Genomic DNA, 27263 nt, shown 5'->3' on the forward strand with positions numbered 1-27263 from the left:
AGCACTTAGGGAAGCTTTTTATTAGCACATAAGCCTCCTCTTCCTTATCACTCCCTCTGCAACAAATATTTATTTATTTATTTATTTATTTATTTATTTGATTTGATTTGATTTATATCCTGCCCATCTGGTCTGGTCGACCACTCTGGGCGGCTTCCAATAAGGTGTATACGAAAACATAAGAATTTTACAAACTGTCCATAACACAATAATACTGTGTTATCAGCTATTTTTGTAACACTTGAAGAGGAGAAATGTACCATTTTAAACTCACCTCAACAAAGGAATTACAAGGCAATTATCATGCTGATCATTTGATATAAAAATATACAGTCTGATAAAGCATAGTACCATATGAGTGGTCAAAGGACAAGACAGCATTATTTTGGCTAAAGCAGGGCAGGCTTCACAAACCCCATGACATGGCAAGAGCTACATATTAAACATCAAATGCCTTCCCTTTTAGGAAAAAAGAAAAAGCTAATGATAAATTCACAGTTACTGTGAAGATACTCAGTGGAGCCAAGATGGAGACAGAGGAACACACAAGAGAATAGTCTACTTCACTGCAGATATTCAGCCCTGGTGAAGAAACCTTCCCTTGCAGTTTAACACAAACCTCCACATGGAATATGAAAAATGGCAGTGGATTAAGAAACTAAAATCAGAAGTAGGTTTTATATTTATATAGAAATGCGCTATTTCTGGAAATATGCAAATACTTGGGAATGGATCACAGCTGAAGAGCAGAAAAAGGTCCCAAGTGTAAACTCTGGTAACTCCAGTTCAAAAAGGATCAAGTAATGGCGATGAAAAAGACTTCTGTCTCAGATCCAAGAGAACTACTTACGGCCAGAGTAGACAACCGAATGCTGAAAGAACGAAGTAATCTGAGCCAGGATAAGATAGCTTTCCATGTTTATATTTAAACTCTAGCCAACAAAGGTCTCAGTACATACATCTCATTCTTGCAGTATGGGGATTTAAACAGATAATGATCAAAATCTTGTTTTTGACAATAAATTCTGCAAGAGTAGGCTCATTGAATCATTGGGGATTTAGTGAGTCAACACTTCCATAAGTTCCACTGAGTCAAACAGGCCTACTCTAACTGCAAATAACTATGGAGGAGTAGACTTGCCCACTCTTCATTGAGTCAATGGGCCCACTCTAGTGCGATTTACTGTGCTAAGCAACAGGATTTTGGCCAATGTCTTGCCTGATGTTACTTGATCAATTTTGTCTAATTTAATTTAATCTGGCTTTGAAAATGGCAAATATGTTAAAACCGATGAAGGAAAAAGAGGTTCAGTGTGTTTACATGTGCTGGTCCTCATTTCTGAGAAGTTCACACTAATGCAGTTGCATTACTCTTCCCTGATGTGTTTTGTTGAGCAGGGGCCACCCCTTCACACAAAATGGATTCCTATATGGCAATCTTGTGGATACAAAAGGGCAAAATATGTTTTCATCCCTTTTAAAGAGTTTTTTTTCAATTTTACTCTGAAAAACAGTACTTTCACACAGAAAATTTCTGTGCCACTGAAGTATTCATGATCCTTTGATGTCATGTTTCTCCAGAGAAAGAGCGAACATTCTCTTCAGCACCAGTTAAAACACTTTTTAAACTAACTATCCCACAAAGGACAACTCGTGTGTCATCTGTGAGCATCCTAAAGTTGTTTGGCACTTCAGGAGAGTCCTAAACAAGTGCTTTCCTTTAGAGCACTCATGTAATTCTAGATATTAGACTAGAAACATTACAGCATTGCCTTACAGTAAGAACTTCACAAAAAACAGAGAACTTTGTGTTTTAAAAACACTGCAGATTATAGACACTGAAAAATTCACAGTGACTTTTGGGGTAGAAAAAAGAAAGCCACTTTAATGCACTACTCAGAGACATGAAGCATATGATCTGTAGAACAAGACCAATTTCAGAAGGAGGAATATACCAAAAAGGCATCTTTCAATAGAAAAGTTAGGTCAATATGCAGCAGTATTGTACAGTACTTTCATTTTTTCTCCCCCTGTGAAGTAGTTGATCAGTTTAAAAAGTATGTGTATCTATTACACATGGAATGCTTTGAAAGCTGATTTCTGTTCCAAAGTGATTTGGAATTAGATTGTGAAAGTTAATTGGCTAACAGCACAATATCCAAAAGGACTTGGCATTCACATAATGCTATCAATGTCCCAGCTCAATAGTTTGCCCTATTAAACCTGCATTTTTGAAACACAGAGTAGTCTCTTTGTCTACCCTGGTAACATGAATATTTCACTGTTTTATTTATTTATTGTTGCATTATGAAAAAGATTGTTTCTCAATAAGCAGAATATATAAAACATTTAGCAGTCATATGAAATTTAAAGAAAGATGGTATTTGTCAAAACGGAGATGCAATGAGAATTACATAGATTGAAAGGCAGGCAGTGAAAGCAAATAAATAACTGTTTCAATGTTAGATAACTTCTTAGTGTTTGTCAACATTTGAACTCTCAGCACCTTGAAATACGATCACTTTAACACGCACAATCCTAGGGCAATGCTAATTGCTGCAGCATAGAAACCGGAATGGAAGGAGATCAGGCATAGTTGCAGGCTATTCATATAAGCAGCCAGAAGGAGCATTTTCAACAGCAGCTGTTTTACAAGACAGTCAATGAGCTCATGTAGTCAGGAAAACCTTCTGAGAGTTCTCATTTGTTCATCCACCCGAAATTAGTGCATTGTACAAAAGTTAAAAAATACTTCTGAGTTTCAATTAGCTGCACTTGATTCAAGTGTGGCTCGTGGAGGTTTCAGACGTTTTAAGTTAAACCACGTTGCTACCTCAGCAGTCAAGTGTACCACAAAGGGATCTGTCCAAAGGATAGGCATTGTTTTCTCTCCCAAAGTTATCTCACTCCAATTCGGGAAGTCATCCATTCCAGACCTTGGCATAATCTGGAGGAGGGAGAAGATGAAAACTCAAACTTTAGTAAAGAGAAAGGGTGTAAATCCACTGTCTCCATTTTAACAGACTGCACTGATTTGGCTTCCAATTCACAAAACGTATTTCAAAATATAGCTTTTATATTCATTTTAAAAACGAGGATGTTTTGAAAGACAAGCAATGTCTGCATATCTATACAGTAACATGAAAAACTACTCTGGAGACTTTACTGAAAGCTATCTGGGAGCATTATTAGACAACAATACAGCTAGCCTATGTAACATGAGAATGATGTCTGTCCTTCTGCCTTTGGTTCAAAGGGCATGCTACATAAATGGAAGTCCCTTCAATTTGTGCCAACAATTTGCCAATGAGGAGTGATTTTCCTCTTTTACTGTTAGTTCACCCACCCCTCCATTTTGGGAAAGGGAGCAAAAAAACATTCTGGAAAGGAGATCAGGATCAAAGCCCACTGTATTTAAACTGGTGCTGTATGAGAATTCATACGTTTCTGCATGTACATTTTTCCAGTTCAAGCACATAATCAGGACATAATTGTAGACAAAAAAAACACCCTATTTTTTTTTCTCCAACATGTATATACAAAGACAACACCTTGCAGACACAGTGCTGTATTTTAAAAGAGATGGGCAAAGTGTACCTTCCAGAGTGATGGACTGCAACTCCTAGCATGTCTGACTATGCTGTGAGCTGCATTCCAACTACATCTTCAGGGTAGCATTTTGATAATCCCTAGTGACAGCCTATCACTATAATGTGGGCAACACCTAAGTACAAGGAAGCTGTGGAGACAGCCAAATGAGTACTGATTAATCAGCGTTTCCTTTAATAAAATGTTTCTAATTCTCATGCTTAGGAGTAGAAGCTGAAAAGTGGGGTGGGTTTTTTTTTTAAGATACAGAAAGTAGAAAGCTGTGCAGAACGTAGATCTTCTCATTACACTGTCATTATTTTGAAGTCCAACTTATGACCAAGCGCTGCTTTTCTACATTTCCAGGGAAGCAATACCAAGGCTCTTGCTCATTCCAGAAAACAGAAAAGAACAGCTGGCTAGGGGGGAAAAAACCTATTACTAAACCAAGAGGAATTATTCCACATAGGACACCATTCTCAGGCTCTACTGCTTAATTTTAGAGCGCTACAGTGATTTTTATCCTATTAGACACAGGTGGAGATACACTATGCCCAGGTCTAGCACGTCATTTTCCTGCCCGTGCCAAAACAGCAAATGGCAACCCCTTCACCAAAGTTAAGCTGTTAAGTAAACCAGCCAACTTATTCTGGCTCCTGAGGTTTAAAAAAAATCTCACAATTGCTTTTCCTTTCCTAGAAGTTTTAAAAAAAATACAGCAATGAAATAAGGGTGGCAAAATGAGTTGCGCTTTGAAGACAGCCAAAATCTGCTGCCTGATGATAAAACCAGACTTGACTCTGCAAGTAAAAAAAAAAAAAGCTATAATGCCAAAAGTTCTGGGTCAGGCTGTTCCCTAGTATGCTAGTTTTTCTTTCCTGTCCTCCCTCATGACATGCAGGGATTTGTTTTATTAGGGAAGCATTCCGGAATAAGATCTACTGGCCTTTTTTTTATTATTTCAGAATATTACCACCCCATTCTGCTCCATGTGTTAAGCAGGCACCAGTTAAAGAACACTTCTCAGTTGAAAGGAAGTTTGCTGGAAAGATTTACAAATTATACAGGCAAGACTGCACACTTACAATGGTGATAGTGACTAGAAAAACACTGCTGAACAAAAAAATTCACTTGTGGAATTCCGCTGTCTTTTAAAAGAGCAATGTATGTGAACTAAGAATGGCTGGTGTTTCAACACAAGCTCATTTGAAAAAGTCTTTTCTGAAGTCAAAGCAGCAACAGGAGGTTTCCCGAAAATGTTGAAGCAGAAGCTTTTCTGATGCTAAATTGATGAAGATCGAATCTAGCGCATCTGATTTCTATCATCATTTTCCAATTTTTTTCTCTAGCAGTCAGACATATTTGGATTGAACTATCTGACTGCCTGAAAAACCAGTAACAGATTATTCACAATGATGTAAACATCCTGCTCAAAGCTTTACTTGGACATTCCCTCATGGGAATACATGTGATTATTTAATACTGGACAACTCATCAAATACTACCTTCCACTGTAACTTTTATGAAAGAAGTAGAAATGAAATCCTAAGAATATCTAGCCTGGTGTTTATAAACAAGATATTCTGTTTCCCCCCAAAATAAGACCTAACCTGAAAATAAGCCCTAGTATGATTTTTCAGGATGCTTGTAATGTAAGCCCTACCCCCAAAATAAACCCTAGTTAAGTGAAACCCCACCCTCCACCATTGTGCAGCAACCAGAAGATGATGACATGCCTGTATTTGAATAAATGCAGATTGTTGTACATGAAAAAATAAAAATAAAACATCCCCTGAAAATAAGCCCTAATGCATTTTTGGAGCAAAAATTAATACAAGACACTGTCTTATTTTCAGGGAAACATGGTAGCTAGGGACCACTTTTAATTTTAAGTGCATCACTCCTTATCTGAGCAACTTCCAATATCAGTGAAAATTTTAAAATTAGGATGCACTAATGTAAGCGTCAAACAGAAAAATCAGACGTTGCTAGCTTACCCCTCTCCTGTTAGTGCACAACAGGACTGAATATGCCAGGGATGATCTTTTATGGAACTAAGTGTGAGGTATTTGGAAATTTCAGCTGCTGTCATACAGCCTTTCATATCTTGCTTGTTTGCAAATATGAGAACTGCAGCTTTCCTCAAATCCTGTAAATGGTGGACAGAGTAAGAAAGAAGAAACTTGTGTTAAAGGTCTTAATAACTACTACTGTACATAATCTTTAACATTAGAAATAATAATGCTACACTCACACACATACACACAAAAACATTTTATATGTTTCAGGCTTCAGTTTTATGCAGTAGTCATAAAACTCCCAACTGCACATACATGGACTGAAAAATGGTTCCCTCTATATTCTTTCTTCTGCAGCATTAACTTCTATCTCCACTTTAAGATTAATGGTAAGGAAATCCTATATAACCAAGGTTTGTGAGCACAATCCATTTCAGTGCGTACAGAATTCAGAAAACATAAAAAGTGAGTAAAGCTGCTGCATCAGTGTGCATTTTTGTGAATGTGCTTATTTTTAAAAACAGCTGTGATACAGAGGTGCTATTCCATGAGAAAGTACTTCAATTTGCAGCACTGATTTCTGACAACCTCCACCCCACTTTCTGCAGCCCACTGCCTTTCCCGCGATAGCAGAATTACTTTTCACTGATGCAACACTTCAGATCGAACCCAAAGTTCACATTCCTAGAATTTACACAAAATACAAGGCAAGTAAAATTCAAAGTACCTCGTGTGCCAACATTCTGTAGAGTTCTTCTTTTGTGATGGACAGTCTCTCGCGATCAATGCTATCAACTACAAGGATGATAAACTGTGGAAAAGAATAAAAATTGAACAAAGAACCAAAGGGACAAGTTTGCAAGTAGACAGAATCACAGACTATGATAAAACTGCAACCATATAGGTCTGTCACAGCAGAACAACTAAATGTGTTAGCTTTTTAGCAGCCAGAAGACTCTACTGTTTTATAGCATTATTCTTGTTTATAAGCCACTCATGGGTTGCCATGCAATGCATGCAGCCAGTGTTATTCTCATCATAACAACTGCAGAAGTAACCCAGCTAGCGCTTCTCTACCCCCTTGCAAATCTGACTGCTTCAAAGCTGAGCAGGGAGATTCATCATTCTGGCTCCTCGCTGGACTGGCCGACTGCCTGGGGAGGTGGGGAACTGCAGGCCAAGCTACTTCCATGATTAGCATAATGAGAATGACGCTGGCCGCATGTGCCATGTGGTCACCAATAACTGGACCTGCCAGTTCATGGAGGGAAGGAACTGGACTTCCCAGGAATCCGATACTCCCACGTCTAATCAGCACTAAGACCTCCTTCTGACAAAAGTGGGAAGAAATCACCTCCTATGGCTTGCAAAGATATCAGAGGCAAATCTCAAAGCACATTTCCATCACTTTCTCTTCAATTATTTCCCTTGGTCTCCCTCTTGGACTTTTAAGTACAGTATTGCTAGCCATATCAGCTAAAGCGGTAACATGATACTGATCCTGTGAGGCTCTTTGTACTATTTCCATGCATGGTTGCCATGACAGCTATGATAGATTAAAACGCCTGAAGCAGGTATAACATGAACCTACCTCTGTATTTGAATAATAGGTATTCCAGGAGGATCGTAAGGATTCCTGCCCTCCAATATCCCACATGAGGAAATGAGTGTTTTTAACTACAATTTCTTCAACATTGCTTCCTATGGTGGGAGAAGTGTGGACCACCTCGTTCATTAAGCTGAAAGATTGGGAGAAAGCAGTGTGATGAGCAAAATAGAGAATGCAGTTCAACAAAATATATAGGATAACACATCTTTTGGATTAAAAATTATATTATTCAATAAAACTGACCTTTTATTAAATGTAACCAGGCAGGGCCCCAGAGTTAACTTTAAAAAGACTTTCATATGAATATGAAAAAAATATGCCTTTGATTAGTTTTAGAGATGCAGGTATTCGTATTCGAATATCCCCACACAGGTCGAAATAACGAGGGTTATTTCGCTGCAGCTGCCGGCTCTGTGGAGGCTTCCTATCGTGCTGTTCTCCACAATGGATTAGCCACTCTCCGACCTAGCAGATAGGCTTGTCATCCCGCCTCCTGCCAGGACTGGATAATCGACCGCGGACAATAGCATGATAGGAAGCCTCTGCGGAGCCAGTGGTGAAATAATGAATGAACAATCCTGCCCCATGGGGCTGGACCCTAATTATTTCATGTTCGTATACAAACACCCCCATCTCTAATCAGCTTCAACCAAAATTTTCAACATCATCACAGGCATAGGTCCATAACTGTTGAAAAACATTGACATGAACTTGGAAATACAATTAGTGAGCAAACAGCCATTTCATGATCACTATTGAAAAGGTGCATCTTTTTGAGGTGGCAAACAGTTCACAATAGCCATGGTCAAAAGTTCACCCCTTATGCAACTCAAATTATGGGAAAGGAGAATGGGGACAGGCTTGATGGATTCATATACTCAACAATATCCTCACTGTCCGTATCTGCAACATTCTACACTTTTGGTCTAAATGCAGTAAGCCAAGTCTATCTGAAGAGGCTTCAGAGACCTACCCAACACAGATGTACACATATATAAAAATCAGGGTTCTTAGTTATACGGGGACACTAAATGCTTCCTGCTGCAAAACCAATCCCTTTTGGTAGGCAAAGGAAGGGTAGCCCCCTGTGGCTCTCTATGTATTTTGTTACTCCTATTATTCCTCTCAATTTGCTATGGTGGCTACTGCTGATGGCAGCGGTCGTGTAAAAATCATCCAGAGGACCGCAGCTGTCCATCCCTGATGTAGAGGACCATCAGATGGATGATGAGAAGGTTGGAACCAAGAGAAACATTGCTATTTTTCCCATCACATTATGGTAAAAGAAAGAAATAATTTGAATAGGACTATGATTAAAAGTTCTGGTTTTGCAGCTCAAAATTAGCAACATTCAATGTTCTTTGGACCATCAACCATATGGGTAATTATATCAACAAGAGTACATTGTCCTTCCACCAGTGAAACTATATGGACTATCAATAACAAACTAAATTCAAGTTACTATAAAATGAAAATGAAAGCTTCTTTGAAGACATTCAAGTTTGAAAAACACAATTTCTAGCTTCCAAGCCATGAAGATACGGAGAAATCTGACACTGGGGAATTTACAGGCAAACTTCCTTAAAACTAAAAAATACATTATTTTTCCAAAATATGTAAAACTAGTCCCAAGCATTAAATAACAATCAGATTCATATCTCCAAATAATCTATTTAAAATACTTACAACTGGTACAAAATGGTGGTCTTTCCAGCATTATCGAGTCCCACAATTATCACTTTGTGTTCTACAATACATAAAAGTGAACATTTGTGAGTAGTTGCAATCTTCAAATCACCTCACATTTTTCAGTGATCAACAATTCTAAAAAAATGACAGTTCCTATTTTTTCTTAATGAAATCACACAATTAACATACTGCTAAGATATTCAAATGATTTCCTCATACAACTGTATTACAGTATCAACAATTAGACCTGGAAATCATAAATGAAACCTCTGCATACTATCAAACATGACACACAGCTGGTCGGAAGTTCCTCAAATTTTACTAAATGGTAGAAGATTTTGACAATATTTACAGTAGCTCTTTCCCCATTAAAAGCACATGTGAAGTATTTTCACTACCTTTTCTGCAAGACTTCAGCAGACATTGCTTTTGGCAATACAATGACCCTCTACTTATACCCATATATGGAAGCTGAATGGATGCTTTTGAATTGTGGTGCTGGAGGAGACTTTTGAGAGTCCCCTGGACTGTAAGGAGAACAAACCTATCCATTCTGAAAGAAGTCAACACTGAGTGCTCACTGGAAGGACAGATCATGAAGCTGAGGCTCCAATACTTTGGCCATATCATGAGAAGACTCCCTGGAAAAGACCCTGATGTTGGGAAAGTGTGAAGGCAAGAGGAGAAGGGGGCGACAGAGGATGAGATGGTTGGACAGTGTCATCGAAGCTACCAACATGAATTTGACCCAACTCCGGGAGGCAGTGGAAGACAAGAGGGCCTGGCGTGCTCTGCTCCATGGGGTCACAAAGAGTCAGACACGACTTAACAACATGACTAAACAACTAAACAACAAAAATGGAAGCTGTTTGTAGTTTGAAACCTAAGCAATTAAGGCACACTGATGCCATTTGTATTGCCACAAAATCCTAAAAAAAACCCCCTGCAAATTTGAATATAGAGAAGGAAAAACATCTTGCTGTTAAGCAGATGCTCTATGCAAAAGCTCCAGATGTTTGCACTGAACAGGGTGTTGGTTCTGAATGTCCCACTTACAATTAACCACTAGTCCAACATATGCCAAATACCTATGAGACACATAAAAGTGAGTACAAAAAGCTTTACAGATTTTTGTGGGAACATTTTCAGATAATCCCTTTATCTCCTGTAAAGGGTACAACCCATACATTTTACTAACAGGGAGGATTATCAGACTCCCCCTCCCTTGAAAGCAACTTCTCAGAACACACTTTTAATGACCTCCCCCCTCCCTGAAGCCTACTGCACCGCCAAAAGGTTCAACTACCTTTCGACCTTAATACCACCCACAATTTTATTACCAGCTCACCTGAAAACATGTTGCTATAAAATATCCTATATAACTGCAGGACAAAGGACCTCCTACCTGAAGCAACAATCCCAGCCACATTTCATGTTCCCTGCATGCTCACAACCTCCCTTTTTCCTAAACAGTAAATGTGTGTGCACCAAACACCCAAAGACAACAAGTTGGCTTGTTCGCTCAGCAACAGGTCAGATCCCACCTCCTAAGGTACCGACTGAAGCCCTCCCACTTTCTGCTGTTTCTTCCTTTCTCAGCCCACCATCCACTCCACTGAAAACCTTCTCCTGACCCGCCCCCAAATCCTTCCCACCAGTCCAGGGTGGCTCTTTCCCAACTCTTCCAGCCTTAGGAACTCAAGACGAGAGTTGATGAGATCCAGGTTCAAATCCCAGTTTGGGGCACAGCGCTCCAGGGAGCGGATCCACTCTCTCTCTCTCTCTCAACGTTCAGCCCACCTCAAAGGGCTGTTGTAAGGATGAAACAGTATGCCCGAGGTTTCCTAATGGAACGACACCCCCCAAAAACACAATTAAGTGATAACAACAGAATAAGCATCTCCTCTCTCAACCCAACGAGAATCCCCTTTCTCGCTCTCCCAAAGAGAGGCATTTTCCTCCTTTCTGCCACACCACACACACTTGTCATCTCCTCCCCCAATGGTTTCACCCTCCCATGGCCTCCCGCAAGGCCCCCTGTGAATCGGCCCTACTCGGGTAACATTCCCACCCACCCCAAAGCCATCTCCTCTTCCTACACCAACGCCTGACCTGGTGCCCGCAGAGCAGCGAGAGGCGCCGCCGATGCTGTCGCCTCCTCCTCCTCCGCCGCCCGTTCCACTCACCTTGGTTACAGAATAAACTCCACAGCTTAGCAAAGATCAGCCCCATCCCCACCCGGGAGCCGAGGAGCCAGCGAGCGAGCGAGCGAGCGAGAGGCGGCTTCCCACTCCTTAACGAACTCTGCCTGCCAGCTTGCCGGCGAAGCCCCGCACAAGTGGGCGGGACCGAAACCGGCCGAGCCCCTCCTCCTCTCGCGGCCGAGGCAGCTTTCAACCACCCAAGCAACAATCCCAGCCTTACTCATCCTTCCTTCCTTTCCCAGCCCCTTCACGTCATCACGTTCGGACCGGACGGAAGACCTTACGCGACACGACTGGAGATGACGTCACGCGATGACACAAGGCCGGTTTGGCCGAAACCGGAATGTTGTTTTCCCTCTCCGCTCTTGTCCTAGAGGTACGTTGACAACATGCCCCTTCACATCCGGTTTTCATTTGGCAGGCGCCATATGAGGGGTAAGTAGGGATGAGTGCAACCGGAACTTCTTTCTTTGCCTTCGTTGAGTTCCATAGGAACTGGAAGTTTAATGCTTTCATTGAGGACTGTGCCCCTTTTCTCTAAGAAGGGGATTGCGTTGTGCTCCTGTGATACGAGCTAACTTCCTTTTTTGACAAAGATTTCTTTTTTTTTTTTAAGCAAATCTAACAGTAGTAGTCATTTAAAAAAGTATCAGGCAAAGTCAGAGAAACTAATTAAAATGAAAACTTGGATACCTTTTTAAATTTTATCTTATCATTATTACGGTCAATGACCACGAAGATAAAAACACATTTTAAAGATAAAATCACATGTCAGAGACATTGGACAGACCAATCAGTGGTCTGGCTCTTTTACGATAGTAAAGTTTTAAAAAAAAGTTCTAGGTTAGCCAGCACCACTGAAAGATATAAAAGCTTTTAAAAACATCACACCTGTCACATAACGTAAGATGAAATTAGGAGACACATATAGCCATGTGACACCTTAAAAACTACTATATTTTAATGTGAGCTTTCGTGGATCAACTCCACCTCAGTGTAATAGTCTTTAAGGTGCCACATGTTTCTCGGTTTGTTTTCTTCGGATTTTGCCTGACCTGGTTGCACATGCGAACCAGTTACCTCTTCTAAAATTTAAAGAGAAACCTTTCTAGTGTAGCGGAAAGCTTTTGCAGACAAATCAACAGACCACAAAAAAATGGGTGTATTTCGAGAAAGGGGTGTTCTATGGCTATTGCTTGCCTTAGACGGCGTGATTGCTTTCCCAGTTGCAACCTTTCGGATGAACCCAGGGCCACTGAAGTCGAAAGGGGGAAGGAAAAGGTGTCAGGCCATTTTATGGTGCCCATCTGTTCAGAGGCCACTCCAGGAATCCGAGCAAGCCCCACCGACTGCGACTCAACTTGCCCTCCGAGTATTTCGGAAGCCTAAGGCAACGGGCCGTGCAAAGCTCCAGGAAGGAGGAAGGTGGCAGCGGCGAGCATAGGCAAGGCAGGGCAGGGCAGGGCTGGGCGCTCTCGTCCGGCGGAGCTTCCTCGGATGTGGCTGCCTTGAAGGAGGGAGGTGGAAGGTAGGGAACCGGGGCCGAGGAGCGCCCGGCGCTGTGGTCGGGAACGGGAGAAAGAAACAGGGAGAGACGCCGCTGCCTCTTTGCCTCCCTCAGTGCAAGGGAGAGGGGGGAATAATGGCGACGCCGTTCCTAACTCGGCTTTCTTCCCGCCGCCCTCGCCCAGCTAGGACTTGGTGTGGCGCCGGACAGCAGATGGCGCCAAGCTTTGAGGGAGCGGCGCCGGTGCGGCTGTTTCCTCCCCCCTCACGAATCGATGTTTGGGAGGGGGGAAAGGAGAGCCGCTCTTTTCAAAATGGCCGCTGCCTTTGCTGGCGGGGGAGAAGGGAGTGAGGAGGACACTCGTGAGGGAGCTGGTGCTTGGAGGGAAGTTGGGGGTTGTAGGAAGTCTTGGTCATGACTGACCCTCAAGCTCCTCCTGGCCCGTTCGTTCTCCTTTGGCCGAAACATAGATGGCGGTTTAGCCTCCCGGAACCGTCGTTGAAGAGATGGTGGCAATCAATCAATCAATCAATAAAGCAGTATATTAAGTATATTCCTCTGTGAGGAGAACAGTGACAGAGCTTGCGTTATTTTGTTTTCCTACATGTGCTATTGGGCTTGGTCGGGCATAGGTGTTCACACCTGGCGCTATTCAAGTGACTGTCAAAGGCTGCATATTCGCTGAAAAATGATGGTTTTGTATGCAGACCTGGATGTGAAAATAGGAAGCAGTGGGAAGGTTACAAAGCAGCTCAGTATTAGTGGCCAATAATCGTTTTGGGAAATAAAATAGCCTTTACCAAAGTCACAGAGGAATTTATACTTCAGAGAAAACCTGGAGAGAAGCAAAAGGTGTATGATACTGCACATCTGAAAATTACGTGAAACATAGTCGTGATAGTGGAACAAAAAATTAATTATTACGTACAGCAGTCCATAGTAGGACTGTTGTATTACATGCAATTTTTAGAAAAATGGTCTCTACTTGACCCTGAAAGACTGACATCCCATTTTCACACATTCTCCAATTTTGTTATGGTATATTGAATAAATGGTTTTAGGACTATGATCTGATTCTTTGCCTATAGCTCATTAATGTTCAGATATAACATTTCAAGTCAACTAAAACATGTTTTGTAGCTAGACATCATTTAACTGTTTCCACATAGTTTAAGTTGATAATAACTTGGGTAGCTTTTTTTAGACTGCTATTCAATCACAAGTTCACAACTAATTTGAATTGGTCCCTTAAAATCAGCATTGGGATTTTTGCAAGGCTATGTATATATATGGAGGGAAAGTTATATGTTTTGTTGCTTAGACCAGAGGTCCCCAACCCCTGGTCTGTGGCCTGGGCTGCGGAGAAAGACCTTCCACCCACCCCGCATGCACTCACCCCTGCAGAGCTGATTTGCACATGTGCGTACACTCCAGCACGCCATGTGAGCACCATTTGCGCCTGCGCAACCACAGAAGTGCCACAGTGCCATTTGTGCATGTGCATGAGCGTGGGGGGTGCCCCACCTTCCCCAGCCGGTCCACGGCTGGAAAAATGTTGAGGACCCCTGGCTTAGCATCAGTCTAAAAAAAACGTCTTGCGAAGCATAGACCAAAACATTGTCTTGCGAAAATCGTCCATAGGAAAAAAGTCTTGCGAAGCCCAACAGTGATCTCAAAAACCCATCGTCTTGAGGATTAATCGTCCTGTGAGGCAATCGTTTTGTGAGGCACTACTGTACTTTGAAACCTACGTTAGAGCCCTTATAAGTTGGATGCAGCTTGATAGCACTTAAGAACATATTAAATGACCTTTGTTAATTTCCTTAACAATGATTACATTATTATGCACATAATACAATCAGATTTATCATATAGGAGATGAAATGCAGCTTCTTGCTTTGAAGTTTAAACTATCACAGTTTGGAAATGATAGTAATAGTTATTTAGTGAATGTTAGAACTGATAAAATGATAAGACAGTGGCTTACTTTTAAAATTGATTACATGTTGTATACATTCAGTGGCAATGTAGGGGGAAACTATAACATTTTAATTTGATTTTCTTTCTTTTGAATTGTTCATATAAAAAGTATTTGACCAAGAAAATTTATTTTCATACTATTTTTCTTTCAGATGTTTTCCAGGAAGAATAGTAGACAGTAAGGAATATGTCTGTGTTCCACAAAATCTTACTGAGACCAGAGGTCGAAGAATATCTGAGGGCTGTATTTCAAAACAATGAGGTAAAGTGATCTATCCTGTTTCCCTGAAAATAAGACCTAACCTGAAAATAAGGCCTAGTAGTATTTTTCAGGATGCTCGTAATATAAGCCCTACCCCAAAAATAAGCCCTAGTTAAGTTAAACCCTGCCCTCCATCATGTGCAGCAACCAGAATATGACATGACTGTATTTGAATAAATGTAGATTGTTGTAAATGAAATAAACAAAACATCCTCTGAAAATAAGCCCTAATGCATTTTTGGAGCAAAAATTAATATAAGACCTTGTCTTATTTTTGGGGAAACAGGGTAGATATTGATTATTTAAAAATGCAAATGTTCTGGTTTAGATCATGGTTAGCATGCTGTAATCTTATAGTTTATCTGAAATTAAGTTTATTTAAACTTAGCTAAACTTCTGAGTAGGTATTTAGGATTGAACTATCAGGGTGGTTTTCTCAGGTAAATATGCTGCCATGATACTACTCACAAACATGCAACTCTCTACAGTAGGAAAACCTATATACTGTACTTGTTGTTTTTTCTGTACTACTTTTATCTCGATTTTTACTGTTTTTATAGTGCCTATAATTGTTATGTTCTAAGTATTTTAATTATTTTTATTTCTGATTATTTGATACATGTTGATACATGTTGAAGGTATGTATCTCAAAATAAATAAATAAAATGATGGATGCTAGATGGAAAGGGAAAGTTCCAAGCTGGTGTAAAGAAATACATATTTGAAAATATGTAATTGTGATGTCTGCTGCTAAGAATTCATGTAGTACCGGCTAAAATAGTCAGAGTATGAGATTTGTCATTTGGTTTCTCAAAATATAATGAGGTAAATTCATTTATTTACAGTTTATCCAATTGATAAAATAACATAATTGGTAGCAACTTTACAAATTAAATTTCAAAACAAAATTTTACAATTTCATACGTGTCCCTGGGATCAGTCTTGCTTCTCTGGTGATCAAAATCTTACATTTTTCTGCTGTGACTCATCAATTGCTTAAGGGTAGACAATTCAGTGAGAGTTCCCTGGACTGCAAGGAGATCATACCTATCAATTCTGAAGGAAATCAGCCCTGAGTGCTCACTGGAAGGACCAATCCTGAAGCTGAGGCTTCAGTATATAGGTTTTCCTACTGTACATAGATTTGTGTGTGGGTAAAGGGCTTTCTGACAGATAGGCCCAATCAGTAAGGATGGGATCTCTCCATTCTTCTACCCGGGTACTAAGTACAGGAGCTCCCCAGGGCTGTGTACACACATGATTGCACCCCACTGTATAACATCAACACAATTATTAAATTTGTGGACAACAGTGGTGGGGCTCATAAATAAGAACAGTGAGTCTGCTTACGGAAAGGAAGTACAAGGGTTGATACTGTGGTGTAAAGAAATTTTATTTATTTATTTGATTTATACCCCGCCCATCTGGTCTAAAAGACCCGCCCATCTGGTCTAAAAGAAAATAATCTTACACTTAACATCCAAAAAACTAAAGAACTCATAATTGATTTTAGGAGGAAGAGAAATGTACATTTACAACTGTACATAAATGGCGATGAAGTGGAGAGAGTTGGTAGTTTTAAATTTCCGGGCACTTACATCTCAGAGGACCTCTCATGGATTATAAATGGCAACGTGTTAGTGAAGAAGGCACAGAAGAGGCTGCATTTCCTGAGAATGCTTGGGAAGTTTTCAGCATTTACTTCTGTCCTACTATTGTAGCACCATTGAGAGTGTCCTATCCTATGGCATTCTGGTATGGTTTGGGAGTAGCTCTGTAGTGGACAAAAAAGCTCTACAGAGAACCATTAAAATTTCCCAGAATATCATCGGGCTCCAGCTATCAACCCTGGATGACCACATCCCGCTGTCTGAGGAAGTCACACAACATCCTGAGAGACTCTTCCCATCCTGCTTACAACTTTTTTGAATTGTTGCCGTCTGGCAAAAGATATAGAAAAATTAAGACTCGGACCACACATTTTCTGAATACTTCTTATCCCAGAGCTATACTTGCACTTAATAATGAACATAAAGACCACCAGTAGTGAATAGTTGGACAGTGTTACTTAGCCTGCGGTGTAGATGCTTGTATTTTTAGTGGGGGATTTTAATGGGTGGTGAGTGTTTGGGGATTTTTTTATGTGCGTTCATGTGGGTATGGTCTCTGGCTGTTTGTGTGAATTTCGTTGTATGGGTATACAGTACTATGTATATACTTACAATGACAATAAATTTATTTGATTTATTTGATACTTTGGCTATTTCATGAGAAGAGAAATCTCCCTGGAAAAGACCCTGACGTTGGGAAAGAGTGAAGGCAAGAGGAGAAGGGAATGACAGAGGATGAGATGGTTGGACAGTGTCATTGAAGCTACCAAAGTGAATTTGACCGAACTCTGGGAGGCAGTGGAAGACAGGAGGCGTGCTCTGGTCCATGGAGTCATGAAGAGTTCGACATGACTTAATGACTAAACAACAACAACAAGATAATTCAGTGCTTATCTTATTTACCTGGTTCTTGGCTTAAAATTGTATTCTTACTTCACTGAGGTCTGTGAATGGGAATTCTTGGGTTTAAGCCAATTTAACCTCCTCTGATTCTGAAGTCCTTTGGTTTTAATTGGTTTGTTTCAATTAGCTAATGTCTGCTTGAGTTTATAACATAAAGCACTGTCATTGCTAACCTAACATATTTTCTTTGTGTTTATTTTAAGCTTGTAACTGCCATCGGTCCAGAGCAAGCTGAAGAGAAATATGAGTCTCTGTTAAATAATTTATCTCATCCACCAGCTTTCACAACTGTTAGAGTGAACACTCACTTGGCATCTGTGGAGCATGTAAGAAGTCTGCTTTGTGAAGAAATCCAAAAGGTCTGTGCAGTTTCTCCTTTCTGGTTGTATGTGCAGCTATTAGTTAGATGAATCCCTTGTATGGAAATATTTAGCACACATACTGGAAATAAGTACCATTTAGTCCAGTAAAACAGATATCTGGTTAGACATAGATTGGACTTCAGTCTGTTTTATTCTTGGTCATGCTATTTGGTCTGAGGACTAGAACTGCAGTATAAAACCTAGAACACTGTCGGTTGACAACTGTTGGCATCTTTTATTTCATTTAAAGGACTTAACTTTTTCTTAATTTTTCAGAGAAAATTATCTCCATGTTGTTAGTTCTGTACTGCCAATTGTTATGAAATGGCACCATATGTTTTCTCTTGGGAGATGGGATCCTGTTTTTCTCTAGAAATAACAGATGTTTTGGGATTTAGAGGCAGCCAGTGCATGGCAGAGGCAGAGATACATCAGAAAGGACGGTATGCTGATTATTTTCATGCAATGCTAGCTTTTATTCCCCAGGGATGTTTTTGCATGAGAAAGCAAGAAATTAAAAATAATGCAAACCTGAGATTCTTGTAATAAGCACTCTGTAGTAAAGTAGTCTGAAAATGAGTCTGCTATTCTTCTGTGCATTTCAATAGTCATTTCCTAAGTCCACCTCTGAATGAAAATTTAAAACATACATTTCTCCTGCAGTCAGAAATAACTCAGTGGGTTGGTAGTATTGGGAAAAAAAAGATATTTGAAGTAAAGATTACTTTTCAATATTTTGTATTAAATAAGATTTTTTTTTAAATATGTAGCAGTATGGAAGTTTTAGTGTTCCAGTTCTTCAGCATCCACAACTCCCTGATGTCTTACTTATTCCTGTTATTGGACCCAGGTTAGTGTTCTCTGTAATGTTACATAGCTTTAAATTATATTTTACATTAAGTATCTCTGTTGGTTTGTAGACAGATGCCAAGCTGAGAACATATGACATACATGAGCAAACAGGATTTTAGAATAGATCTACAAATTAATGTAAACCAGATTATGAACCAGATTTAGCCTGCATAATATGTCATGCAGGGAAAGGAAATGTTGAACTACAGTGGGTGTTACAGGTAAGAGGTTCAGCAAGCCCAAAATATTCGTAAGGAAGAATTCCAGAGTGCTGACTTGCTTTTGATTAATTATTTTATTTTAGCCTGATAAATCATGGTTAATTTTAACTGTGGTGTGTTAAGAAAATTATTAGTCATGAGAAGAAGTTTGAATGTATTTGCTTCTATTTATTAATCATGGTTTCTTGTTTCATTTTACCCTGCCAAATCATGGTAATTTTAACTTGGGTTTATTAAGACAAGCCAGTTTCAAACCATGGGTTCTAAAAGTTATCATGCTTTAATATACCATAGTTAAAATTAACCGAATTTTATCATTTGGAACCTTTTGGTCCGCTCACAACTACATATAGAAGATAGGGGACAGCTGCTCAGCATTATGCATCAGCCTTTTAGTACAATATGTTGTAAATCAACTACGGAATAAAAATAATTATTCAAGTGTTCCGATGAAGACTAGTAATTAGCTTGCATTATCAGTATAGTGGTCCTCAATAAACACTGGCCTGCTTATTTTTAAAAGTCTTTTGTTATGAGACTCAGCTTTAAATTTCACAACTGTAAAATAGGTGAGGCATTTTATAGTTGCTTTCTTGTTTGTGTCAAAATATTAATGGATGCAAAAAATAATGAAGTAGCAAGCAAGTGGATGATGAAGAAGCAAAAATAGGCAGGCAATGACAATGGAAGCTGTTGGTGGGAAGTCCAGAAGGAGCTGGAAACAACAGAAGGGGTTAAATCAGTTTTTTTTCTGTTTATGTTAATAGAAATAAATTGCATTTTCTTTCTGCAGGAAGGATTTACAAAAGTTAACAAATGAGGTTATTGTGGGTGCACAGTGTGGGAGCGCAGTTTTGAGAGGTGCACATGTCTATGCTCCTGGAATTATATCTGCTTCAAAATGTAAGGCATTTTTCCTTATTTTCCGCGACACTTAAGAAAAAAAACTTTGTCGTAGATAGTTACCGTTGTCTTAAGTGTTAATACACATTTTGTATGTACAATTCTTTTTATTTTTTTCTGTAGTTCTGCACCAATTTTCTATGCAGTTCAAATCTCTTTGTTAAAAGTGAATTTTCAGACTTCCTCAGAAAGCCTGTTTCATTGTAGTTTTTTAAAATGCTTATTCACAGTACTTTTCTGTATTACTTTTGTGCAGTGCTTCTTATCTACTTGTAGTGGTAGTTTCATTGCCAAGCAATACAGTTCATAAAGGGATTCAATCCTGCTCTAGTTGTATTTTTAGATCTACTTTCCTACCCCCATACAAATAAGAAGTGTTGCTGTATCTTTTTCATGTTCAGTTACCAAATTAAAGTTGAGCTGCTGACTTGGCTATTAACATTTCTTGCCGATTGGCCACAAGGACTTATATTTGAAGGATCACCAGAAAAAAGCTGCTGAGGGTATGTGTGTGCAGTAATTATTGAAGTGGATGATCCAGAGCTAGCCTTGATCCTAGCCAATTCTTGACCAAAACTGATTCTTGTTGACTACATGTGTAGCTTAAACAAATGCCCCAGGAACTTGATCAATGTTGTTTTGCCAAATAAAATATAATTGGAAATGCTCTTTTCTCCTTTTGTAGTCATGAAAGCTGGTGATTTGGTTTCAGTATACTCTGATATTGAAGGCCAGTGTAAAAGAGGAGCCAAAGAATTTCTTGGAACCAAGGTTTTCATTGGAAATGGAATTTCTGAACTGAGCCGTAGTGAAATTTTTCAATCCAATGGCACATTGAAGTAAGTTAGAAGTATGTAATAACAACTAGGAATCTATCCCAGTTGTTTTTATATTGTAAGAAAACATTCAGTTTTTAAAATGATGTTGTGATTATGGCAAGAACGTTTTTTATATACCTAAGAGTCTAGACAAAAATGCTCATGGTGGATGATGGCAGTGTAAAGTTATACAGCAGAATTCCATCCTTTGTTTGAGCTTGAAGGTTTTTTCCCTTTTAAAAAAACATACTTTTTGTGAGCTCTTGAATCTGAATCCACTGGGTAATCTTTGATCAGGAGATGCTGTGTTGATATATGCCACCTAGCTGAAGGATCTCCGTGTTTTCTTAGTGGCCTAAGAGTGTGTTCTATTACAGTGGTTCTCACCATGCCAGTGTATCATGAGAAGGTGTTAGAAAGAGGTGGGAAGGAATTGCAGAAATGTGCATTTCAATTTTTTTCCCCCAAGACTTGAGGCTGGGCCACAACTGGCTAATTTTGTTGTTGTTGTGCAGATGTATTATATACATTTAGAAATAGGTGATTTTATTATGTAAAATGTTACTTCAGCTTTGCTCATTAATAAGACAGCAAACTGATCCTTCTTTATTGGCCTCTGTGAATGCACACAAATGGGCTTTACTGTGCCTGTGCAAGACCTTGGAATATTCTAGAGCTTTAAAAGACGTGATTAGTAGGACATTGTCCCGTGGCGCACATGCTCCGCCCACCCGTATTACCTCAGTAATACAACAAGAGAACTTTTCAGCGGGGTTTTTGAATCTTGCACAATTTTGCATTTTACAAAGTAAAATGTAGTTGAAAGGCAGCTAATCCTTATATCATACGAGACAGGCAACTCATCTTTAAGCCACATTTACAGAAAGAGAACATATTTAACTATTTTAAAGACAGAAAATAATCTATTTGATATATTTTGAATTATTCTAAACAAATATTTGTTAGATTGTTCTACCTGAACTTCATGTTCATTTTGTATATGTATATGGATTGTGCATGTATATACAGTGGTGCCTTGACTTATGAACGCCCTGACCTATGAACAATTTGACTTACGAACAGCTCCAGCCGCAAAATTTTGCTTTGACTTGTGGCCGGAGCTTTGATTTACTAATAAAAAAAGACAGGGGGAAAAGGTGGGAAATTCAAAAAAACTAACTGTTGGTGGTGAAGAGGCTGCTTCTTTGTAGCTCTTGCATCTCAACGGTTAGGGAAAGGGAGGCTCAGCCTCCCAGGCTTCCGCCGCCACCGCCATTGCCATCTTTGGAGGCCTCCCGGGGCTTCCCTGCCACCATAGGAGACCTCCCGGGGGTCCCCTGCCATCACCATCACTGCCTTCGGAGGCCTCCCAGGGCTTCCCTGCCGCCATGGGAGACCTCCCGGGGGTCCCCCACTGCCGCCGGTTGCCACCTTTGAAGCTTCCCAGGACTTCCCCACCGCCATGGGAGACCTCCCGGGGGTCCACCGCCACGAAAGCCCTGGGAGGTCTCCCATTGCGGCAGGGAAGCCCTGGGAGGCCTCCGAAGGTGGTGGAGAAGCCCTTGCCAGGCAGCAGCGGCTGGAGTCCGGGAGGCTTCTTGGCAGCGGCAGCGGAGGTAAGATGCTGCTTTTTGCTTTTTTAAAACTTTTTTTTTAATATTTTGCAGGGTGGGATTGGGCTGGTTAGGTTATGTTTTGTTTATTTTGGGATTATTATTTTTTTGCAGCCCAAAGGGGCTTGCAGTGTTTTATTTTTTTTTATCTTTTTGGGGTATTTTTTTCTTTGGCCGGAATGGATTAAATGGTTTTCAGTGCATTCCTATGGGAAATGGTGCTTTGACTTACAAACATTTTGACTTACAAACATTGTTCCAGTACAGATTAAGTTCGTAAGTCAAGGCACCACTGTATATATATTTTAAAATAGGCAAAATTCTGTTAACTAATCTTAAATAAAATTTTAAAATGGTTACATAAAGTATAAAGTATACCATAGTCTCATTTAGAATAATGTATCTTCTAATAAAACATTATAGGTATAATATAGCTGTTAGAAATATGGCCAGGCAATTCATTCTTATCATTATGTGTTGTGTCTTTCAGAGGAATGGGAATAAAAATGATAGAGCCTATTTATCTTAGTCCTTCGTTTGACAAGTTGTTGTCCAGTTATCTATTTTTACAGGTAAGTTGTATCAAAAATTATTGTGGTTTCTGTCTGTCTGTCTATCTATCTCATGTTGATACTGCCCTGTTTATATAGTATATTTCTCACCTAGTTTTCTATAAGCAAGGCAATTACTATGAGAACATATAAAAGGCCACTAGGAAGACATCAAATTTCTATCTTCATTCATAGCCAATCTGTACAAGTTGATGAGATAACATTATTTGGCATTACTTGATTCTAGAATGTCAGAAAAGGGGTCCATACATTTTTGGATTTATATCATTTCTTCCTTCCTGTTCCTACTTCAGACATTTCAATTTACCATATTTTTCAGTGTATAAGACATTCCCATGTATAAGACGACCTTCCACTTTTCTAACCCCAGATTAAGAAATTAATATTTTAAACATAAAACAGAATACATTTTTATTTAGTAATTAGGTAGCATTTACATACCAATATAGTACTGTCATATTATGCATCCCACTAAGCTTTGAGCATATCACTTTATGCAGCCTCTGGGCTCAGAACTCTCGGCCATTACCAGTCCCTGTTGCATCTGAGCACTGCCTACATGCTCCACCTCCAACGAGGTATGTTTAGCATCAGCTGACATCAGTTACATAAGGCTTGTGATTGGAAGAAGATAAGTCTCCTGACTGTAGGAAGCTAAGTTTTGTGATTGAAGAAAACATGTTTGCAGAGGTAAGATACGGGCAGTTTTGCAATTGTGCGGTTCTCTTCTCAGCTTACTTCTGTGTATAAGACAACCCTAAATTTTTAGTCTAAAGATTTTAGACAAAAGTATCGTCTTATGCAGAGAAAAATATGGTATACATCAGCATTGCATACCAACAGCTATATAACTATAATTTAAGAACAAGAACTTTATTCCCATAGTGAAACTTTATCTGTTTTCCAATATTAGAACTATCAAGATTCTTGTGGTAACAGTTAAATTAAGTGTCATTGTTTGATGTGCTAGATCAGGGGTCTCCAAACTTTTCACATGGAGGGCCACATAATATATTTTTGATAATTTTGAGGGCTGAAGGAATGCTTGCCTGCACGACCGCACTCACACACTCTTGCCTGCACGCATTCCTGCCCACCCACCTGCGCTCCTGCCTGCCCACACTCCCACCTACCTACCTGCCCACACTCCTTCACACACCTCTGTGTGTATGCATGCATGGGCAGGATAAAAAGGCCAGTCAAGCCGGATGTAGCCCGTGGGCCGTACTTTGGAGACCCCTGTGTTAGATGAACAGAAAGTACTAATAATCTATCCCCACAATGGGAGGATCTGTGAGATTGGTACAATAGCAAAAGTTTATATTTTAAGTGCTTGATTGACAGCACTGTCCTGTGTACTCAGAGGTAAATCCTATTGTGGTCCATGAATTTACTCTGTAGCAAATGTGTTTAGGATTACAGTCTCTGACAATTGGGCTGATTATAAGATTTTGACTTCTCTGTTTTTCAAATATTCTGTCATGTTTGTTTGTTTATTTATTTATTTATTTGATTTATACCCCGCCTATCTGGACCACCGGACCACTCTAGGCGGCTATGTTGTATCTAACCTATGGCTATCCTAAGAGGTATTTCAGAGTATGTGATATATTTAAAGAGTGGCTTTACCTGTGGCACCCTCTAGTGAGTTTCATGGCTGGAGATTTGAACTTAGCTCTCCAGTGTCTAGTCAGTTGCTCTATCATGTACACCAAATTGGATCTCTTTGACTTTCTGGAGATGCTTTTTAATTTTCCTCAAAGTGGTGTTCCTATCAAATATTTATAGCATATGTTGACTGGATACCATGAATCTTTATGTTTACTGCTTACCAAATGAGAAAACAGATTCTCATGCTAATGATATTACTGAAATAAAAACAAATAAAATAAAATTCAAATAAATCTATTATTCCAGAATAATTACACCTAGGCATTAAGGTTTTTTTTTTTAAATGTCTGAAATAAACCTGGGTTTTGGAAATGCTTTTTCTTTCTTCCTAGAACTTGCCATCCTCTGTTGTGAGCCATGTTTTGGATCCTCAGCCAGGAGACAGAATTTTGGACATGTGTGCTGCTCCTGGGGGAAAAGCTACCCATATTGCAGCATTAATGCATGATGAGGTAAGTGAAAGCACGGACTATTTTCTGCTTCTGCAAAGAAATCTGTCCTGCATTTTGTTAGCTTGCTCATTTACTGAGATCCACAGATAAGTCAAAATATCACACCATTAATATTTAAACATGCTGCTTATTTGCTGACTCAATCCAAAGATAGGAAGATTGCTGAAGCAAACATAGATCTTCTTGTCACATATATATCTAGAATAAATAGAGCTGATTTCAATAGAGAGACGTAATAGATGTTTTTAAAAACATAAAGCTAGAGCATTTTATGTAATGCAGATTAAACAAGGATGTCCATTTCAGTACTGAAGCCTTTTAAAAAACTCTTTTAAACTTAATAATGCAATTAAAATCAAAGTAATTGAATCAGCATCATGGGATTGTGGCCCACTAATTTCATTAATGTAAAATAATAGGTAGACAGGATGGCTTTAGGATCTGCAGTGTTCTCATCTGTTAAGCTGAACTGAATAACACAATGATTTGTACCTTTCTTTTTAGAAACTAGAAAGATGTAATGTTAAGGGACTATTTTGACTGCAAGGGGAGAACACAGTGCCAGGATTTAGACTACAAATAAGGAGTGACTGCAAATGGCAGCACAAGGGTAGCATAAAGTCGTGTGAGGTACAGTAGGACTCCTTTATCCATGGAATCAGTATCCACTGTTTCACTTTTCCATGGTCTGAAAATATTAAAAGAAAAAAATATATATAGAAAAAACTGTTTTCACATGTATTACCAGAACCGGCTAACAGAGGGTGCCAAAGACTGTGCTATGTATACTTGTTAGTGAAGAATACATAGCATGGTTTATGGTGCCCTCTCATTGCCAGTTCTGGTAATGTATGCGAAATTTGTGGGGGGGGGGGGGAGAAGAAAGTTAGCTATTATCTAACTTTCTTGGAACTTGGAACCTATCCTCAGGACTTGGAACCTATCCTCAGCGGATATGGGGGTTCTACTGTATTTTATTTCAAGCCTCCTCCTTAGATACTTTTACATGTAGATTGTCTTAGCTGAGTGCCAATTTCTGAGTCTCACACACAGTAGCACTGGAGAGGCATCTACCTGAGATATGTGAGATCCATTAATAGTCAGAGAAGAACAGTGGTATCCAGCTTTTCCAGATGTTGCACCCCTGTCCCATACTGATTTGCAAGACAAGTCTCATTTCATGTTTTACTGTCTTCCTTCTCCCTCTTTCGCTCCCACTTTTTTAACTTTTAAAAATAGCTGAATGAAAATTTGCTTGTGGTACTAGATCATAAAGCCACCCATTTGTGGGCCTTGACCCACTTTTAAAGGTCATCATTATGGACGAGTGACCTGACAAAGTATAAAGGAATTGTTTGTCCTGATAGTAGAGCAACAGAAGAGGAAACTTTCTTGCAGTCTATACTGTCTTGATGTGCAGATATTTCTAAATTCATTAATACAGAGCTTGCTTTCTGCCTTTCCCAATATTTATATTTTTCCTTTCCGATTACAGTGTTCTTGAGATAATTCGATCTTGCTTAATTTAGTATTCTAAAGCAGGGAATGTGGACATTAATTTATTTCATTTATTTCAGAATTTTGTACTGTTGCATTTAAATTTAGGTTTTGTTTACTTCACAAATCCAGTTCTTAGTCTATTAAACTGGTTAACTGGTCTGGCTGATTGCCTTAGAACAAGATAGGCAGTATCTGTGATAGATGGGTGGCCGAGAGCCTTGTGTATACCCCACACATGTACACAGTGTATGCCCGCATACTCATGGCATATGGAGATAACACATGCAAACCCCTGCTATGAAACCCACTACAAATAATTGGGATGGGATACCAACACCTATTACAATTATATTTAGATTGGTGTGAAAGGCCTCTTCACCACTGCAGCAGTGGTGCTGTTGGCTGCTGAAGTGAGAAAGGAACTTCAGTCTCACTTTCCATACCAGCATTATTGTTGTGGCTATAGCCAGCTCTGTGATGCAGAAAGAGGATAGAGCAGCCTCCTGTGACAATAGAGCCATTTGTCATTTGTGCACTAGTAGACAGATTTAGGTGTGACTGTCCTTATATGTAATGAACCATGCAATTTGTGACAACATGACAGCCTAAGTAACAGAATGCCATTTATTGAAATGTCTATTCTTCCAGTCTGAGGAAATTCCAACATTTATACATAATTTATCAGGTGCAGCCATGGAATTAGAAGTTGTTTACTAAATGATAAAAAAGTGTGTGTATGTGTACATCAGCACATTCCAGGAACAATTTGTTACCATATTGTCCAAAATCCTCTTGCTTGGTGTAGTAAACTACACTAGAATAGGCCCATTGAATTAATGAGGCTTTAACAAATCAACTCCACAAGTGCCATTTATTCAAATAGGCCTTACTCTAACTGCAGCTTACTTTAGCAGAACAAAAGTGCAATC

The 27263-nt window shown here is 39.5% G+C and overlaps 2 protein-coding genes across 13 annotated transcripts in view; one reads left to right on the top strand and one right to left on the bottom strand.

Annotated features, from left to right (window-relative positions):
* Positions 1-11351, bottom strand: ARL5B (ARF like GTPase 5B). 3 transcript variants are annotated; one of them, XM_078378668.1, is made up of 6 exons: positions 11329-11351; positions 8902-8962; positions 7198-7345; positions 6334-6417; positions 5586-5737; positions 1-2947 (listed from the first exon to the last, which is right to left on the bottom strand). In XM_078378668.1, exons 1-6 carry the CDS (start codon positions 11330-11332, stop codon positions 2899-2901), a joined length of 498 nt encoding a protein of 165 aa, XP_078234794.1. In that variant the 5' UTR covers positions 11333-11351; the 3' UTR covers positions 1-2898. The 3 variants fall into 3 exon arrangements, with proteins under 3 accessions (XP_078234794.1, XP_020669314.1, XP_072859189.1); XM_020813655.3 differs by lacking the exon at positions 11329-11351 and adding an exon at positions 11091-11322; XM_073003088.2 differs by lacking the exon at positions 11329-11351 and adding an exon at positions 11017-11162.
* The window catches only part of NSUN6 (NOP2/Sun RNA methyltransferase 6), a 26755-nt gene continuing 10760 nt past the window's right edge, over positions 11269-27263 (top strand). For 6 of the 10 annotated variants that reach the window (XR_012088255.2, XR_012088256.2, XM_073003086.2 and 3 more), the window contains exons 1-8: positions 12397-12636; positions 14748-14857; positions 17574-17729; positions 18503-18582; positions 19599-19708; positions 20394-20547; positions 22630-22711; positions 24715-24834. Coding sequence is in view for 8 of the 10 variants with exons in the window: in XM_073003086.2 (XP_072859187.2) it covers positions 14783-14857; positions 17574-17729; positions 18503-18582; positions 19599-19708; positions 20394-20547; positions 22630-22711; positions 24715-24834 (777 nt within the window). In the remaining 2 variants the exon portion in view is untranslated. Of the gene's footprint in view, positions 11544-12207; positions 12637-13443; positions 13468-14747; positions 14858-17573; positions 17730-18502; positions 18583-19598; positions 19709-20393; positions 20548-22629; positions 22712-24714; positions 24835-27263 lie in introns of those variants that run through there. The other 4 variants (XM_078378664.1, XM_078378662.1, XM_078378663.1 and 1 more) reach the window with 4 other exon arrangements.

The sequence above is a fragment of the Pogona vitticeps genome, chromosome 6, assembly GCF_051106095.1.
Source record: "Pogona vitticeps strain Pit_001003342236 chromosome 6, PviZW2.1, whole genome shotgun sequence".
Taxonomy (NCBI): Eukaryota; Metazoa; Chordata; class Lepidosauria; order Squamata; family Agamidae; genus Pogona; species Pogona vitticeps.